At 39.0% G+C, this 18754-nt stretch overlaps 1 protein-coding gene across 1 annotated transcript; it reads right to left on the bottom strand.

The window, feature by feature from the left end:
- Window positions 1-1272: 1272 nt before the first annotated feature.
- Window positions 1273-14178, bottom strand: RCVRN (recoverin). Its single transcript, XM_063963622.1, has 3 exons — window positions 13798-14178; window positions 4000-4111; window positions 1273-1892 (listed from the first exon to the last, which is right to left on the bottom strand). Exons 1-3 carry the CDS (start codon window positions 14176-14178, stop codon window positions 1777-1779), a joined length of 609 nt encoding a protein of 202 aa, XP_063819692.1. The 3' UTR covers window positions 1273-1776.
- Window positions 14179-18754: the final 4576 nt, after the last annotated feature.

Here is an 18754-nt window from a genome sequence, read left to right on the forward strand (position 1 = left end):
GAAAGGGGTATGAGAGAGAAGAAGACAGGGGTATGTAATTTGAATGGAGAGATGACACTGGGACTAGGAGATATCTAAAGACAAACAAAGGACAGACAGGGACACTTTTGTTAACTGCTTTTTTATGTATATACAGTACATGGAGCAGCACAAGAGAATTGATGAGTGCTGAGTCTTGCAGCTGCATTCAGGATTGATAGTAAAGGTGACCGTCAAGTCACAGGATAGACCAGTTACTATAGCCATTGCATAAACATAGACGTGTATAGACAAGAATTTGGCAGAAATGCCTAAAGTAAGACTTATTGAAGACCTCAGACATACAAAGTTCCTTGGAAACTCAAAAATACAACCAATAAAAAATAGAATACAAACTTTATTTTATTCATGCTAGAACTTTGCAATGCAAGCTTGCCACAATATCTAAAATATCATCACATACAGTATTTTAATCCTGAGCAGGGCCATAACTAGGGTAGTGCAGACGGTGCCTTGCACACCGCACAGTTTTCGTGCAGGCGCACCGTTTGCACTGACCCCGATTGGCTGGCTCTGTCTGCGTTGCCAGTGATAGATGCAATGCTGCCTGCTGTGAATATTAAAGCAGGCAGCGCTGGGCAGTCTGAGTGTCACATGTGGTCCGCAGTGCAGTGTGAGAAGTGGAATGGGGGTTCAATGAGCACTGAAGTGCTGCTGTCTGTGATTCTGTAACCATCACACACACACTTGAACTCTCATTTTTCACTGTAGGGTGAATGATGAGTAGGAGTGAGTTGTAGAAGTTCTACCTGGCATAATGTGTATAAGGGGCTCTACCTGGCATTATGTGTATAACGGGCTCTACTGTGGTATGTGTAAGGTGCTCTACCTGGCGTAATGTGTATAAGGGGCTCTATTGTGGTGTAACGTGTATAAGGGATACTACTGTGCGGTGTGATGTGATTAACGGACACTACTGTGTGATTATACCCTTAAAAAAAGTCATGCTTAGTATACTTACAATTTACAAGCTCGATAACAACTCTGATTAAACCATTTTGAATGTTGATTATAACAATTTTCATTTAACTTCATTTAAAGGATGGCAGTGTTAATTATATACTGATAATTTTATAGTAACTCTTTTAAAAAATAGAAAGAACTTATTTTCTTTAGCGATTCATAAATGCTATGTGTTATGAAAAATTAAATATTAATTGTCTTGTTTATGTTAAACCCGATCTCATGCCTTTTTTACACTAGTACAATAATAATAATTATTAAATAATAGTAGCAGTAGTAGTACAACAGAATAAAAAAAATGCCCCATACTTTTCTGTCTCTATCACTATAACATTACAAAAAAATAAATAAAAAAATAATGCGCAACTACAAAACTAGGTAAAATACAGATATCATTACAATATATTTTTACCAGAGCCTACATTACTGTAGTTTTAAATTTAAAAGAGATCTAAGTATGTATTTTTTCTCAATGTGGCTATAGCAACTTGTGCTGTGTTACATCCAGAATATCGGTTGAAAAAACAACAACAAGCTTCTTGTCTGTGACCTTCAGCGTTTAAGAAGACTACAGATGCAATCCACGGATTATTAGTTAACCTAATTATAATAAAGATAGCACAATGTTACATGACACAAGTATTATTGCGTTGTATAAATGAAGTTTAAGGACAACAAGTGTTTCAGACCACTTCATGCCTAGAATATGCAATTATCTTATTGATGGAATTGTAGAAATGCCTCACAGTCTTTAAAAGTCTGCTGACTCTTGTGTTAGTTTTTCTTCTCCTTTATTTTTTCTTTGACTTTCGTAGGTTCATACTGGATCAAACGGAGGATTTCTTTGTTATTCATAATGCCCTGAATGAATTCCCCTTCAGAGAGTTTATCTGTTTGAAGGAAATACAGAGGTCAGTTGTCTGAAACTAGCTGTTATCATGGCTAGAATAGGGATGGACATCAATCATTGAAGTTACACAGATATCGATGGTTTGACAACAGTAGTCGACAGTTTTGCCGTCAATGGTAGAAGTCCTATTTTCTCTTCACCAGTAACAGTATACAGTAGATGCGGTCTTGTCCCCATTGCATGTCATAGCCCTGTTTCATCCAGTAATTGTCCCGCCACATTCCTGTGACCTACAGTAGTGATGCCCATTGATGGTTCAAACCATTGATGGTTTTCTGTTGATGAATTCCTGCAATTGATGTATACCAATGGCACCATTAAAGGTGAACCGTTCAATGGCCATCCCTAGTCTACAATCATGTGATGGGAGGGGCTTTAGGGGATTGTCAAACAAGTTCAGTTTACTGTACAGAGACCAACTGAACTCTCTTCCTTAGCGAACTTCAATTAGCTGAGACAGCCATTAAATATTTGTGGTGCAGTAAAAACAGCTAAATGGTTGTCAAGGAAAGACTTTGGTAGAAGTAAGGATCCCTCTGTACAACTCTATTTCTGTTGTTAGTAGCTGTGGACTGATCCAAGGCTGTTGTAGATCATAACCCAACCCTAGTTCCAATAGCTATGAAAGTCCTATGTATATCAGTGCTTCAGTGCTGGAAGCCTCCGGACAATGCAAATGGGCACCTACAAATATTGCCTATTGGCTGCAAGTTAAGATAACTGTTTCCTCAAACATGCATGGTTATGGTTGAACATATTAACTTCACTAGATTATAAGTTTATTTTGGAACACTCGTCTTTGCTCTTATATACACTTTGGTCTAACCAGTAAATCCCTTGAGTGTAAGAGACACTAATAGGAGCATAGGCATCTATGGAGTGTTTTACATGGCCGCACTTTGAATACATGTTTTCTCCAATCGGTTTTTAAACCAGAATGTAGCCTGTGCTGACACAGAAGGTCTGATTCAGAGATAGACACAGGAGCAATGTCGGACAAAAGTGGCCAATATTTTAAGTCTGCTCATGTGTCTGAGTTGCACTGCGCATGCATCCCAATGGTTACTGCTCAGAGATGCAGAACAAAATTAGATGCACGACTGTGGAATTCAGTGGTCATTAATAGAATATAACGGGGGTGGCTATCTGGATGCGGCTGTGTTGCTGACATCGGCTGCATATAATGCCGCTAAACTGATCACACTGGAGGCCAATTTCAGATGGAGAAACTGCACTTGACATTGACCTGGTGCAGGTTTTGACGGTGCAACCGATGGTACTTGCCAAATTGCATTTATGCCACAGTCAGTTGGAATCTCAGTCGGAAGACCATCGGCAGTTGCATTAGCATAAAGACTGCAGAAGAGTTGATGTATCGAGCATTGAAAACAGTGGAGAAGTGAACTACAGATGGGGCCATGCTCATCTATCCTTTTAATAGGATTAATTGAGCCAGGGCAGTCGGACTTAATCCCCCTTAATCCCCTGTATTGTTCTCTGCATTGTATTGCAGCTGAGTACAATAGATGAAAAGGCTTATGTTAATAAACCTTGGTGCACCTAGGCACAGCAGAGAAGGCCAGATGAGTGTGTCTCCATCTGTAGTGGAGACGTTGCCCATAGCAACTAATCAGCTTTTGGCTATCATTTTATAGAATGTACTTGAGAAATGCTGCTTGGAAGCTGATTGGTTGCTATGGGCAACTCCTCCACTGGTCCACTTGAGAAGGGATGATCCGGATAAGCAGACAGTTTATTGTGGGCATGCCAGGTAAAATGTGAGGATTTTCTGCTACATAACTCAGTATCAGGTCCAGAGTAACTGACTATGGCGGTCTATTCATGAAGCAGTGAAACATGTACAGAAGTGAGACAGTGGAAAAGTTGTCCATGGCAGCCAATCAGCATTGAAGTAACATTTATAATTTGCATATACAATTGTACGGAGCAGCTGATTGGTTGCCATGGGCAACTTCTCCACAGGCTTACTTCTCCGCTCTTTTCATGACTTCATCAATAGACCCCTTTGTGTCACCTCTAAAGATACATGTGGCTGCTTTATACCCCACATTGTATTTAGTATTTACCATTGTCTTTCTTTCCAAAGAAATCCCATATTTTATTAGTCCGCCTGTCTGGGGTGTTTTCATCCTCTGGCAGGAGTTTCTGGTCTTCAGCAGTAATCATTCTGAATATTGCCTGGAAAAGAGCAATGATTTATCAGTCACATAAGTAGAACATAGGTAAATATATTTTGAGCCATAGTAATAACTTAGATCCAAATTGTAAAATATATCAGTTACTGTAAGACAGCATATATGCCTAAAAATACATCTGGCTCCTCTACATCGTATTATGTTTATTTCCAGTCAATTTCACTGGGCTTCTTTCATCACGATCTGTTATACAGTACAGTAGTTGAAAATAATGTGGATGCATGAATGTGGCTATTTTTGTGAAATGATTTAAAGCAGAGTATTTTTGTCTGTTGGCTTCTGATGAATAGGACTTTAAACTTTGTTTAACGCAATGCTTAGCTTCCTTTTTGTATGTAAAGGTGAATAAATAGCTGTGATGTGTTTACGAGGTGTATGCTGAAATAGATATATGCAGTGCCTTGCTAAAGTATTCACCCCCCTTGGTTTTTTACCTATTTTGTTACATTACAACCAGTTATTTAAAAAAAAAATTGAATCTGAATTTATGTGATGGATCTGCACAAAATAGTCTAAGTTGGTGAAGTGAAATGAAAAAAATTTATATAAAAAAATATTTTTGTAAATATTTTTTTTAAAATTGGCCTGTGCATATGTATTCACCCCCTTTGCTATGAAGCCCTCAAAAGTTATGGTGCAACCAATTACCTTCAGAAGTCACATAATTAATGAAATGAAGTCCACCTGTGTGCAATCTAAGTGTCACATGATCTGTCAGTATAAACACGCCTTTTCTGAAAGGCCCCAGAGGCTGCAACACCACTAAGCAAGAGGCATCACACCATGAAGACCAAGGAGCTCTCCAAACAAGTCAGGGACAAAGTTGTTGAGAAGTACAAGTCAGGGTTGGGTTATAAAAAAATATCCAAATCTTTGATGATCCCCGGAGCACCATCAAATCCATCATCTTCAAATGGAAAGAACATGGTACCACAACAAACCTTCCAAGTGAGGGCCGGCCACCAAAACTCACAGACTGGACCAGGAGGGCATTAATCAGAGAGGCAGCACAGAGACCAAAGGTAACCCTGAAGGAGCTGCAGAGTTCCACGGTAGAGACTGGTGTATCTGTGCATGTGACCACAATAAGCTGTACACTCCATAGAGCTGGGCTTTATGGAAGAATGGCCAGAAAAAAGCCATTACTTAGTGTTAAAAATAAAAAAGCACGTTTTGAGTTTGCCAAAAGGCATGTGGACGACTCCCCAAATGTATGGAGGAAGGTGCTCTGGTCAGATGAGACTAAAATTGAACTTTTTGGCCACCAAAGAAAACGCTACGAGATGTCTGGTGCAAACCCAACACATCCCATCACCCCAAGAACACCATCCCCACAGTGAAACATGGTGGTGGCAGCATCATGCTGTGGGGATGTTTTTCAGCAACAGGGACTGGGAAACTGTTTTGAGTCAAGGGAAAGATGGATGGTGCTAAATACAGGGATATTCTTGAGCAAAACCTGTTTCAGTATGCCTGTGATTTGAGACTGGGACCGAGGTTCACCTTCCAGCAGGACAATGACCCCAAGCATACTGCTAAAGCAGCACTCGAGTAGTTTAATGGGAAACATTTACATGTGTTGGAATGGCCTAGTCAAAGCCCAGATCTCAATCCAATTGAGAATCTGTGGTCAGACTTGAAGATTGCTGTTCACAAGTGGAAACCATCCAACATGAAGGGGCTGGAGCAGTTTTGCCTTGAGGAATGGGCAAAAATCAAGATGTGGCAAGCTCATAGAGACTTATCCTAAGCGACTTGCAGCTGTAATTGCTGCAAAAGGTGGCTCTACAAAGTACTGACTTTAGTGGGGGTGCATAGTTATGCACGCTGAAGTTTTTTGTTATTTTGTCCTATTTGTAGTTTGCTTCACAATAAAATAAAACATCTTCAAAGTAGTAGGCATATTCTGTGAATGAAATGATGCAAACCTTCAAACAATTCATTTTAATTCCAGGTTGTGAGGCAACAAAATATGAAAAATGCAAAGGGGATGTATACTTTAGCAAGGCACTGTAACTAAAGTTCTTGGGGATCAAGATTAAAAATCTTACAAAATAATGTTAATAAAAATAATTATATTAATAATAAATATCATTATCAAAATCATCCAGATGAACAATTCCACATTGTTTAAACACCAGCAATAGCAACCTGCTTCACACAATTCGCCAAGCCAATTCGCACCACTTTCCTCAAAGGCTGTTTGGTTTAAATAACTTAATATATTATTATTTTACATGTTTGTTACATTATAGCTATAGTAAGTTGCTGATATACTGCATCAAAATTATTTACTTTATTTAGTACAAAGACGATTTCTGCATCATTTTTAAAAATGACAACGGTAGCTACTAGTCAGAGATTTACCTTCTTAATCTACCTTGCCCTAGGCTGATTAATGATAACATCTGATTAATTGCTAGGGGTTACAGCACATGTACTTTCATCATGTTTCTGAAAATATCTTAATACAAAACATAATATTTCAGTACATTATAAAATATACAATCATAAAATATTCCCTACTGTTAATAATAATATATATGTTATGTGCATATACATTACTGTGTGATATACCTTAAGACCATTATAATGAAAAAACGTATATAAAATTTAACACGATAGTAACAAGTTAAAATCCAGCAAGTAAGGTTTTCTTTTTTTTCTCCACACAACCACAGTATACTTGGGTATAATAGTAATAATAATAATCATCATCATAATGATAGTAATAATATTAATATCTATTTCTAAATAATGCCAACATATATTGGAGCAACTTCGTAAACATTTAGTTACATAAAAAATACTGTTAATAATATTAAATTTTAAATGTATTTTTTAAGGTTACTTTTATTCACTGAAGTAATACAAGACTGAGTATTACCTAACAGACAAAGAAGTAAAAAGGAACTGCTTGCAAGCTTATGGAAGAACTGGAGTTATAATGTTAGTGTTAAGTGAGGCTACATATGATAGGTCACATACAGACGCAGGAATCCCGACTTGCAGTCAGAATCCTGACATCAAAATGCCGACAGAGGTGGGATTCCCGGTGTCGAAATATCTACGCCTTGAATCCCATACATCCTCTCAGCGGGATGTGCGTGCATCCTGCCGCGGAGAGGAGGGAGGTTAGGTTTAGGCATTATAAGGTGGGTTAGGGTGTAGGGACAGGAAGGTTAGGGTTAGGTACCGGGAGGGAGTGTTAGGTTTAGACACTTAGAAGGGAGGTTAGGGTTAGGCACCAAGCAGGGAGGGTTAGGTTTAGGTCGCGGGGAAGGGAGGGTTAGGATTAGGCACCCCAAGGGAGGGTTAGGGTTAGGCACCCCCGGGGAGGTTAGGCACCCAAAAGGGAGGGTTAGACACCTCTGGGGAGGGTTAGGGTTAGACACCCACAAGGATGGGTTAAGGTTAGGCACCCACAAGGGAGGGTTAGGCACCACCGGAGAGGCTTAGGGTTAGGCACCCACAAGGGAGGGGGAAGTTTAGGGTGTTAACTGCGGGCTGTCTGGATTTTAATGGCCGGGATGCCGATGTCAGTATTCTGACAATCGGCATCCCATCCATCGGGATTACATACTGAACCCCCACATAGCTATTTTGGTCTGGTGGTCATTATGTTGTAAATTTAGAGAGAAAATGTCAATTTTGAGTAATCTGTGTAGAAGGGGGGTAATCAGATAGAATGCCATATAGAAGTGGCTAATAAGCTTGCATGAAGATGTCTGTTTTCAGGGTACATGTAAAGGTTTGGAGGCTAGAGAAAAGTCTTGTTGTACAGAATCTATGCAGCCTAAATTAAGACCTGTAATCAGAAATTGGTGCAAGTAATAAGTGAGGGTAGGAAGCATATATCTTGGGCTCACCAGACAGATAAAGAAGGGAGAAATGTTGGTGCAGTTTTGTTAATGGCTTAGTAGACTTATTTTAGATTGGATTCTGTAAAGTGATCCCTGTAGGCATTGGCAGAGGGAGAGGTAGTAACAGAACATTGCCAAGTAAATTTGTCTGGCCACTGTTTTCACTTTAGACGGTAGGGGTGAGAGTCTACTTAGTGAAGGAATGCATTGCAATAGATTATGGGCCTGATGCAGGCTTTGGGAGTATACTGGGTGTACTGTATGTTGCACCTAACTGTGTGCACAGAGAAAAACACATATACTGTACTTTACATTCATCCATATGCTGATTTGAACACATCTTGCAATGGAACCACCCCTATGTACTGTACATGCCTGGTTTGCTAGTAATCATCAACATAATCAGTGCTCACCTGCACCTACCCTAACTAGATGCAAATGAAAAACTCCAAACAGGCATATTTACACTTCCGTATAGCCCACAGTTACAATGACACACCCTACATCAATATGCTCCCATTGCAACTCAGTTACGTCTATCTGGTTGTGTAGATGTGATTGACACCACTTTTCCATGCACTCAGTTCTCAAACATACACACTGTGATAACATGTAAGATATGCTCTGCAGACAGGTATAGTATATGTCTAACTAGGAATCAGCCCCTATCAGTGGATTTTGTAAAGGTTTTGCATTTGCTTAAGTGAGAGACCTGTATACACAGGACATATTTCTTAGATGCATGTAACAGGATTTGGATACAGATTAGATGTAAAAGAAAGGAATAATTTTGACTAAAGGATGGCACCTACGTATGAAGCTTGAATGGTAGGGCTATTTCTGTGTTGTCATCATCAGAAATAGAGAGATGTAGTTTGAGGTGGCAGAAAGATGAAATGGCAAAAATATATTATATAACATGAGCCAACACAGTGAAGAATCCTGAGAGGATAGATCCACAAATGTTATACTGAAACCCATAAGAGCTTATTCAATTTCCAAGAGAAGTGGTAGAGATAGAGAAGAGTGGATGGTCTATGACTGAATCCTCCAAGTGACAGATGATCAAGAGACATAAACACTGAGAAAAAGTAGTGTAATAAGTAGCATAAGAATCAAATTACTGTAGGAATGTTACCGAGAAACCTGTTAATGTTGGCAATAAAAACCTGATGCAAAATGATTAGTAGGTCCTTCAGCAAAGAAAATGTCTAAGGAGAGTGTAAATGAGAATCTCAACAAGAGCAGTAAATATCAATATTTTTGAGGAAGTGATCAGAAGTTGACTTTCGCTAAGGACTTTGTGAGAGAGTTTTTATATGGTAGGACATTTCCTGTGTGTATAATGGGTACGGTAAGTTTGTGGTCTACACTGGCAGGAAATTGTAGCTGAACCACTTAAGTGCTTTTGTTAGGGTGTATCAATATAAGATGTGGTGCTGTCAGGTTAGGACAGGTGAATTAAAAAAATTGTGGAGAATTTTTGTGGATCAGCAATCAGAATGTTGATGTCACCTTATAAGAAATGGGTGGGATAATCCAGAAGACAATAAATTACAGAAACACGCTCAGAGAAAGGGTAGAAAATCTGCATAGAATGCATTTGGAATGTGAGTGAAGGAATAGATGGGAGAATTCTGAATATGCAGCAGGGGACAAAAAGGTCTGGAAATGTGGTAGAGGCCACTGCATGAAATGGCTGCCAATGAGGCAGTGTCTAATTCTGTGAGCCACATTTTTTGCTATTGCCAGAGCGTCAAGATTTTATGAAACAAAGAGGTCATCATGAAATAGAATTGAGTTACCGATTATTGTGAAAACAATATTACATTTATCAAGTTTTAGATTATCTATTCACAAAAGTAGTAAGCAACATTTGTAAATGTTTTTGTAAATTCATGACTTGCAACAATATTGAAATACTGTATGCAGAATCATTTTGTGAGTTTGTAGGAAAATGCACATTAATATTTGTCTTTTCAAAAACATTTATTTGAAAGTAAGTTGACATTTGCTAATGAAAAAAAAAACACTATAGGATTTCAAACTGTTTATTGTATAAGTTAAATATATTTTAGTGCTATGTAAAGCCTGTGTAAAATATGGTGTGGGTACAAAATGTCAACAGTCATAATGACGAAAATTTGTCATGTCAACATGAGAATGTTGAAATGGTCATAATGTTGACATTCATCATGTAGACAGTGATGAAATGCCAACATGTTGTCCTGGTGTACCAGTGATGACTTAACTTCTCCTGGTGACTGCAGCATCTCCAGTGGCATCTTCTGGGTCCCGGCGGCCATGTTACCATCACTTCTGGGTCAGGCCTCCAATCCTCCAACATTTTGGTAAGTATTTCTCCACTATTCTAACCCTCCTCCTAGCCCTAACCCTCCCTCTAGTGCAGGGGTGGCGAACCTTTTTTCTTCCAAGGGCCATTTGGATATTTATAAAAATCCTATGTGGCCATACAAAAAATATCAACTTAAAAATTAGCCTGCCTCCCAGTAGTTATGCCCCAGTGGTTATGCCCCCAGTAGATTTGCCCCTTAGTGGTACTGTGTGCATGCGCCAAAGGCATGGGCACACCAAAAAATGGGTGTGGCCACATGCTACACAGAGCGTGGCCAATAAATATGGGACATGATAAACATATGCCCCCAGTAGTGCAGTGCCAGATACACATATGCCCCACAGTGCAAGATACACATTGCCCAACAGTGCCAGATACACATTGCCCAACAGTGCCAGATACACATTGCCCCACATTGCCAGATACACATTACCCAACAGTGCCAGATACACATTGCCCCACAGTGCCAGATACACATTGCCCCACAGTGCCATATACACATTACCCCACAGTGCCAGATACATATTACCCCACACATGCCCCCCACCCCACTGTGCTGCTCACCGCTGCTACTGTGTGTGTGTGTCAGTGTGCCTCTTCTGCCCCTTAGTGCTCAGTCCGGCGGTGGCATGCCTCAGCTGTCAGGGGCCAGGCAGGGAGGAGAGTGCAGCTATGTTGGGCGGCGGCGTGCAGGATCTCAAACCAGCAGCCTGTTTGTGAGCCAATCAGAGCTCGCGGACTGGCAGCGGTGCCTCCTGATTGGCTTCCGGTCCGCAAGCTTTGATTGGCTCACAAAGCGGCAGCTGTTTTGAGATCCTACAGCCGCTGCTGCCGGACATAGCTGCGCTCTCCTCTCTGCCCTGACAGCTGATACACGCCACCGCCGAACTGATCACAAAGGAGCAGGAGAGGCGCAAGCTGCGCGCTCCTCCCCTGACACACACACAGCAGCGGGCTGGAACAAGTGGCTTTGCGGACCTTATACGGCCCGCGGGCTGGCGATTCCCCACCCCTGCTCTAGTGCCTAACACGGACCGCTCTTGCAGCCTAACCCTAACCTCACCATGCAGCCTAACCCTTCCACCCGCAGCCTAACCCCATTCAGGGCCATCTTAATGTATTTTATAGGCACACTGAGCAGCTGCCCAGGGCCTCATGATTTTACGGGATTTGAGCAGAGGTGGGCTGGTGCCCCAGGAGCTGCTTGTGGGAGGCAGGTAAAGAATGCTGTCCAGCATTCTCTACCTACCTCCCAGCCTGCAGCGAGACAGTGAATGATGGTCAGCGTGCTGATTGGTGGATGGCTGAGAGCCATTCACTGTATGGAAGCATGTGAAGAGAAGGTGCAAGACCACATGAATGGTAAATTGTGATTTTTATGTATTCCTGTGAATGGGTGGGTATACCTTAGTGCATTGCTTTGCCCAGGGCCTACAATGCTGTTAAGATGGCCCTGACCCCAATCTTGACTTTCTGGCAATGTTGACATTTCATCTTTCCACATTCTCGGAATGTGGACATTATGTCAACATTTTTATTGTTGACCTTTTGACTACAGTACATCCCGTCAAATATATGTCCAGATTTATCAAGCCTTGGTGAGTGATAAATAGCATGGTGATAACGTACTAACCAATCAACTCCTGTCATTTTTCAAACACAACCTGTAACATGGCAGTTACAGTAGGAGCTGATTGGCTGGTACTTTAGCACCGTGCTTTTTATCACTCTCCAACACTTGATAAATAGGTCCATAGTGTCTTTTTTCTGTTAAAATATTTTTTCTCTTTGCACTGAATTATTATTTTTTTATTAAAAGGTCAATAGTCACTACACTGCATATTGATATTTTAAAAAAAAATCTAACTTTAGTTTATCAAAATCTGCAAAAGTAAATAAACTGGCACAAAAGAAGCCATGGTGACTTAAAATATATACAGAAATTATCTAAAAGCAAACATTACTTTCATCTTTTAAAAACAACTATCTTTTACAAAGACAATTTTAAAAAAAAAGTAAGAAAGAAAAATGCGATGCAAGAAATATAACTTTTCCATTACAGTACAGAAAGAGATAGGTATTTACTATATATGTTAAATTAAATGAATTGTTAGTATTCCTAAATCAAAAAGCAATAAATTGAAGTCTACAAATGAGAAGACATAAAAAAATGACTAGTCAATTATGTAACTATTTCCAGTTTATATACTTTCTGTCTTACATAACTTATCTGATTTACTACTGATGTAATGACTTAATTAACCAAGATGAAGATTTGTCAATGCATAACTCTACAGGAATGTGACATAGTGTAGAGAGAGGAACATTATATTATAATATAATTAACTTTTGTTTTAATGCGTGTGATCCAACTTGAAAATATAGTTTGCTCAAAATAGTTATTGTATGTCTGTATTAAAAGTAACTAGAAACCATATAATATATATATTGACAATAGACAATTTCTATAAATAATGCTTTTGCATTTTATTTGTAGTTCTATATTTTTATATTACATTTTAAATTGAATCATAATTAACTTGTATTTTTATTATTAAAAAGAAGATAATATTTAAAATAAGTACTCTGTTAAAATATATTTTTCTTGTTTACTGTATTGCTGTTACCCATCACGTTGAATAAAGAAAATGATTACTATCCAGTTCAAAGATTTCCGTAATACTGTAGGTTGTAAGCTCTACAGATCTTAAACCTACACATGGAATGGAGTTCATTGAATTTAACGATAACTATGCAACTGATCAGTTGGGAATCAGCACCTTTCTATGATTAGTTTAACTCTATTTAAAAATAATAATAATAATAAATATATATATATATATACATATATATATATATATATATATACTCCTCAGGAAATCATGGCACTAGAGACTAGTTGCACAAGAAAGTATTACTTGTATTGTCGGTAGACGCACGTTTCGGAGCTACTGCTCCGTCCCCAATACCATACAAGATTTGGATATCCAAGTCTTGTATGGTATTGAGGACGGAGCAGTAGCTCCGAAATGTGCCTCTACCAACAATACAAGTAATACTTTCTTGTGCAACTAGTCTCCAGTGCCGTGATTTCCTGAGGAGTGTATGCTGTCTTAACACTGGCGCACGGAGACCTGCTGTTTCTTAGAGTTGGAGTGCCGGCTGCTATGGACTGTGTGTGTGTTTGTGTGTGTGTGTATGTATACATATATATATATATATATATATATATATAGATATATATATATATAAATAAATATATATATATATATATATATATATATATATTTATTTATTTGGGTGCACTTTTCACCAAATAAACTCTGTTCTATTAATACTTTGAACAACCTACACATGCTAATTGTGGTATATTCTAAAATATTTCAGTCATTCTCTTTATTACTGATGTGCCTGCAACAAAGAATGTGGGTGAATGTAATAATACTGTACCGTGATTATTTCAAGCACTTCTTGTTTATTGATGGTTCCGTTTCCATCCACATCATATAAGGAAAATGCCCACTCTAGCTTTTGGTTGGTTTTACCAGATGAGGTCATGTGCAGAGCGATCATATATTCCTTAAAGTCCAATGTGCCATCATTATTGGCATCAAAGCTTCTGAAGACATGGTGAGCATAAGCTTTCGGGTCCGCATCTGGAAAAAATTTGGAGTAGATACTTTCAAACTGCTTCTTAGAAATCCTTCCACTTGGGCACTCTTTCAAAAAGGACTGATACCAGGTACATAATTCTTCCTGTGTATATTTAGTATTCAACTGCAATTCTTCCAAAATCTCTTTAGATAGGGCACCACTTTTGCTATTGCCCATATTGAGCAAAATCTAGAGAACCAGAAATTAAATGTACACCTTTCTTATTGTCCTACAACACTAAAGCTCAAGGAGGTAATGAGTAGAAGATCCTGTATGCATCTAAATCCACATAAAGCCTTTTCAGGATTAGAGAGGTTTAAGCGCCATATACACAGTGATGTTCACTTTGACTCCAGCAGTACAATTGTAATTGATAAAACAAGCTAATGAGGTGGTGTCCATCCTTGTTTGCATCCATGTTTGTTTGTTTGTTTGTTTTTGTTTTTTTGTCTGAGAATGGGGATTACATTTTTGAAAATTATGTACAAATTTGTAAGGGCTGTATCAATATGTATAAAGTAGAATCCAGTGCAATTGCCGGCTGTATCATTTGTTGATGCTACATTAGTTAGAGGTACTTTATTACATTGTATAATATGCTGCTTATTGGGAGTGTATAACATGCCTAGATACCAGATCCTTTTTGGAACCTTTTTGGATCCAGGACAAAGATTATAATTGTGGGTTCACATACCTCATTGCACTTTGTATGATTTATGCATTATTATTATATATTGTGCTATTTTACAGTGCAGTATATTATAATATTATTGTGTTCACGTGTACATTTTGTTTCCCTATAATTAAGCCATTGTGTTATGTATTATTATTATTATTATTATTATTATTATTATTATATAGCATGTTACCTTATTTGTGTTATGGTGCGATACATTTAATTAGAATTTAGGTTAGGACTGTATTATGTTATGATATGATACTTTTCATCAGCATTTATGTTAGAATTGTATAGAAGCAATCATTGTGCAGCTTCATACTGCCCTCAGTAGACCTCAACCCAAAATGAGAATCTGCATCTGAGATTCAAAAGCTTGCCCCATATAAGTTGTTCAAACTACAACTCTACTTTTCATCACTAAGCTGAGATTCTAAAAATAATTCTGTGGACATTTGCTAAATCCACTTACGAGTATATACTGTACTCTGCCTCGCTGATGGTATAGCTCAAAGGTGGACCTAATGCATAAAGGCATTTATCTTCCTCAGCATTGCAATTTCCATGATGTCTGAGAGATTTAAACATTTAGTGCATGCTTAATGTACTGTACATAGGACTTAGTCAATTAATCTCGGTATTGTCCTAACAGAAATGTGTGTTGTTTGGCATGCATTTTCTGTAGAACCATGTTACACAAATAACACAATCAATTAGGAAACTAATAAGTGGAAGTTAGTTAGTGCCCTTTACATCCACAGAAGTACAACATACATGGTATGAACTGTTTGTGCAATAAATTTACAATTTGCATTTATACTAATAAAAAGACCTAGTCATTGCTTTCTGTGGTGCTCTGGGCAAATAAATAACTTCCTGCCCCTGGGTGTTAGTGTACAAGCATGTCTTCAGCATCTTCAGCACTTTCACCAACCGGGTTTAAAGGGGCAGTAATATAAAATTTCAAAAACCGGGCATGTTTTGTATTTAATATTATTGACCATTTAAATTCAGGGGCTGAAAGTACTGAAGACACGGTGGCTTTGAAAAGCAACTTTTAGTAAATTTACCTCTAAATCTTGCAGAAAACTTGAGTTTTGTTCCACAATCTTGAGAATAAAATAAAAGCAGTGATGTTGTTGAACACCCTATTGCCAAATGATAGCCCTCAGCCCCCTTATTCAGCAGTAATCACTTAACATATAATTAATTATAAGCTTAATCTCTAATTAATGAGATCAGACACAAGTACTGGTGAGTAAAAGGTCAGCTTTTATTTAAAATTATTATATTATTTTAACTGGATGTCTAGTTACTATAGTATTGCCACCTGCCACAAAACTGAACACACAGACCTATGACAGAAACCTTTAGCCTATGATTGGGGCCTTCTGGCAAAAGCACCTTGTAATGGGAGAAGGTCCAAATCCTTTACAGGTGATGAGTGGTTCCAACATCAAGTTGTACTGTGCAAGCATTTCCCTGTCTGCTAAGCTAGGTAAATCAGTTAAGCCAAACATGACTAGACAGGAAGCGACGGGTTGCCATAAAATGCATAACATTTAACAGTGAGAATATTTGATAATTTCCTCCCAAGCTGGGTACCATAAAAACAATTTTGCCATGGCACCACACTTAACCCGAAACAGTGCTCTACTTCTGACCTCCTCTAGATGCAGTGTATCTGGGAGTAGTTCCATGGAAAGTACAGACAGTCCTTTATGCGGTGAGTTGCTCCACATTGCAGTCAATAGTGTCCAAAATGACATTGAGACCCAAGTGCACACTGGTCATTGTTAAATGTGAAGCATTTTTCCCTGGAGCGAGTGTTACTGAAATGCCTAATATGTATGGAGGATGAGGAAGTAAATATCCCTGTACTTTTGTAGGTTGCATGGCATCAAGCCAAGCAGCAACATCTTTGCAACCAACATCTATAACTGCAATACCTTGTTGCTTCTTCCTATAAGCCTTATCATGTGCCCTCCAAACAAATCCCTTGGCAGAGCAGTACAAACGATGTACTGTATCAAGTGTAGATTCCAGATCATGTTCATATTCTCAGAAGGGCAAGATTCCAGTGGGCCGCAGTAAAAATGTAATGCCCACTAAGTCAATTCAGATAGGATTTTGTAAGCATCCTCCCTAATACCATTGCTCTTCTTAGTTGCAGAAATAACTTTTTAGTTCTGACTAAAAAAGGGCAAATACATTTATGTATTTACCATGCTTAATCCTATCATGGATACAGGGCCAATGATCCATCAATAATGCTGCATTAGTGCAGTGCACTACATCACCATGTTACAAAGACACAGTGTAGGTCCCCTTGCTGCTAATAGATGACCACAGAGAATGGCACCAAGAGCAGCCCCTGGATCTATCCTTGTGAGCATGCTTCTTGACACTCTGCAAAAAGCAACCCAAGAGGGATCAGACAGCAAATTAAATGAATCTGAAATGCTGGTCTCAGAAACAGAAGGAAATTCTGCCATCTGTTTGGCACCAAAAAGTGCATCCAAATTATCAGCCTCTGACACTGAAAATAACTGCCAACCAGAGGAGCCTCCAGGTACAAAGGAAAATCTGCCGCCATCCCCATAAGACTCTCAAGCGCAGAGGCCACCAACCCAACCTTGAAGGTCAGCAATAGGGGCCTGACCAGGGTGAACATACAGGAGCAGTGAAGGATGAGCAAAATGCATAGCTCTCAGAGACCAGCCTTTAGCAACCGTACAAATAGTACCAGACTCCGGCCTAGGATGGCTTACATTCACAGTCTGCACTGAATTCCCACAAACTCAAACAGTCTATACTGAATTCCTACTAACCAACACAGTCCAGCCTCTCAAACACCTACACAACGGAGGGGCTTGGTTTCACAAACTCCTTGCCTTAACCGAAACAGAGGCAGCTGAACTGAACATGAAGCATACTGAAGAAAAGACAAGTAGGATTGGTGAAACAAAGATGTGAGAAAATGAATAAGAGAAAAACTTTAAACTAAACAATAACAAAAATAAATAATCAAAATAATGTAAGAAAAGACAACAAATGCAAAAATCAATTTATACACATTGAATGTACAGTATATAATACAAGTACTGCTCGGAGAGCTCTGGATAGTCTTAGAATGAAGAGAACCAGTGATTGGTGACAGAGTCAAATGAACCATAAACGCTAGCCCCACAGAAGAAAAACTATTACTGAACAGGCCCAACTACTGTTAATAACAACAACTAAAACCACCCCACCAATGACACTGCAAAAACAGGGTTGCCAGCATATCCAAGACAAAGGGTTTCATCATCATTCATGCATATATAATGCCTTCATTAATACTATACACCTTCTACTTTTCCTACATTGTTTCCGAGTGATGTGACAGCAAGGTAAGAAGAGATGGGGATAGCTTGCTGAAGAAGAGATGGGGACAGCTTGATGATCTAATTTGTATAAGCAGATTAGGGTAATCATGAAAAAACATGTAATCATATATCTTATTTAGCTTTTTATGAAAATTTTGTATATTTCTTATTATTAGAGATGAGCGGGTTCGGTTCCTCGGGATCCGAACCCCCCCAAACTTCACCTATTTTACACGGTTCCGAGGCAGCCTCGGATCTACCCGCCTTGCTCGGTTAACCAGAACGCGCCCGAATGTCATCATCCCGCTGTCAGATTCTCGTGAGATTCGTATTCTATATAAGGAGCCGCGCGTCGCAGCCATTTTCACTTGTGCATTGGAGATTGAACGGAGAGGACGTGGCAGCGTTCTCTCCCTGATAAGCTCCGTAATCTGTGCTCAGTGTGCTGCAAATATCTGTGCTCAGTGTGCTGCAAATAATCTGTGCTCAGTGTGCTGAAAATATCTACGTTCTCTGCCTGAAAATGCTCCATATCTGTGCTCAGTGTGCTGCAAATATCTGATCAGTGTGCTGCATTGTGGGCACTGGGGACCACCAGTATATAATAATTATAGTAGTACAGTACAGTAGGCCATTGCTGTATCTTGCAGCTCTGTGTTACTGCAAGTATCCATTCCATATATGTGCGGCATTTTTGTGAGCAGTATAT

Source organism: Pseudophryne corroboree, chromosome 3 (assembly GCF_028390025.1).
Source record: "Pseudophryne corroboree isolate aPseCor3 chromosome 3, aPseCor3.hap2, whole genome shotgun sequence".
Classification (NCBI taxonomy): Eukaryota; Metazoa; Chordata; class Amphibia; order Anura; family Myobatrachidae; genus Pseudophryne; species Pseudophryne corroboree.

Coding starts and splice junctions, on each gene's coding strand:
- RCVRN (XM_063963622.1), bottom strand. CDS start 14,178: ATGGGCAATAGCAAAAGTGGTGCCCTATCTAAAGAGATTTTGGAAGAA. Junction 4,112..13,797: donor AAGTGCTTGAAATAATCACG/GTACAGTATTAT, acceptor GCTCTTTTCCAG/GCAATATTCAGAATGATTAC. Junction 1,893..3,999: donor CTTTGGAAAGAAAGACAATG/GTAAATACTAAA, acceptor TCCTTCAAACAG/ATAAACTCTCTGAAGGGGAA.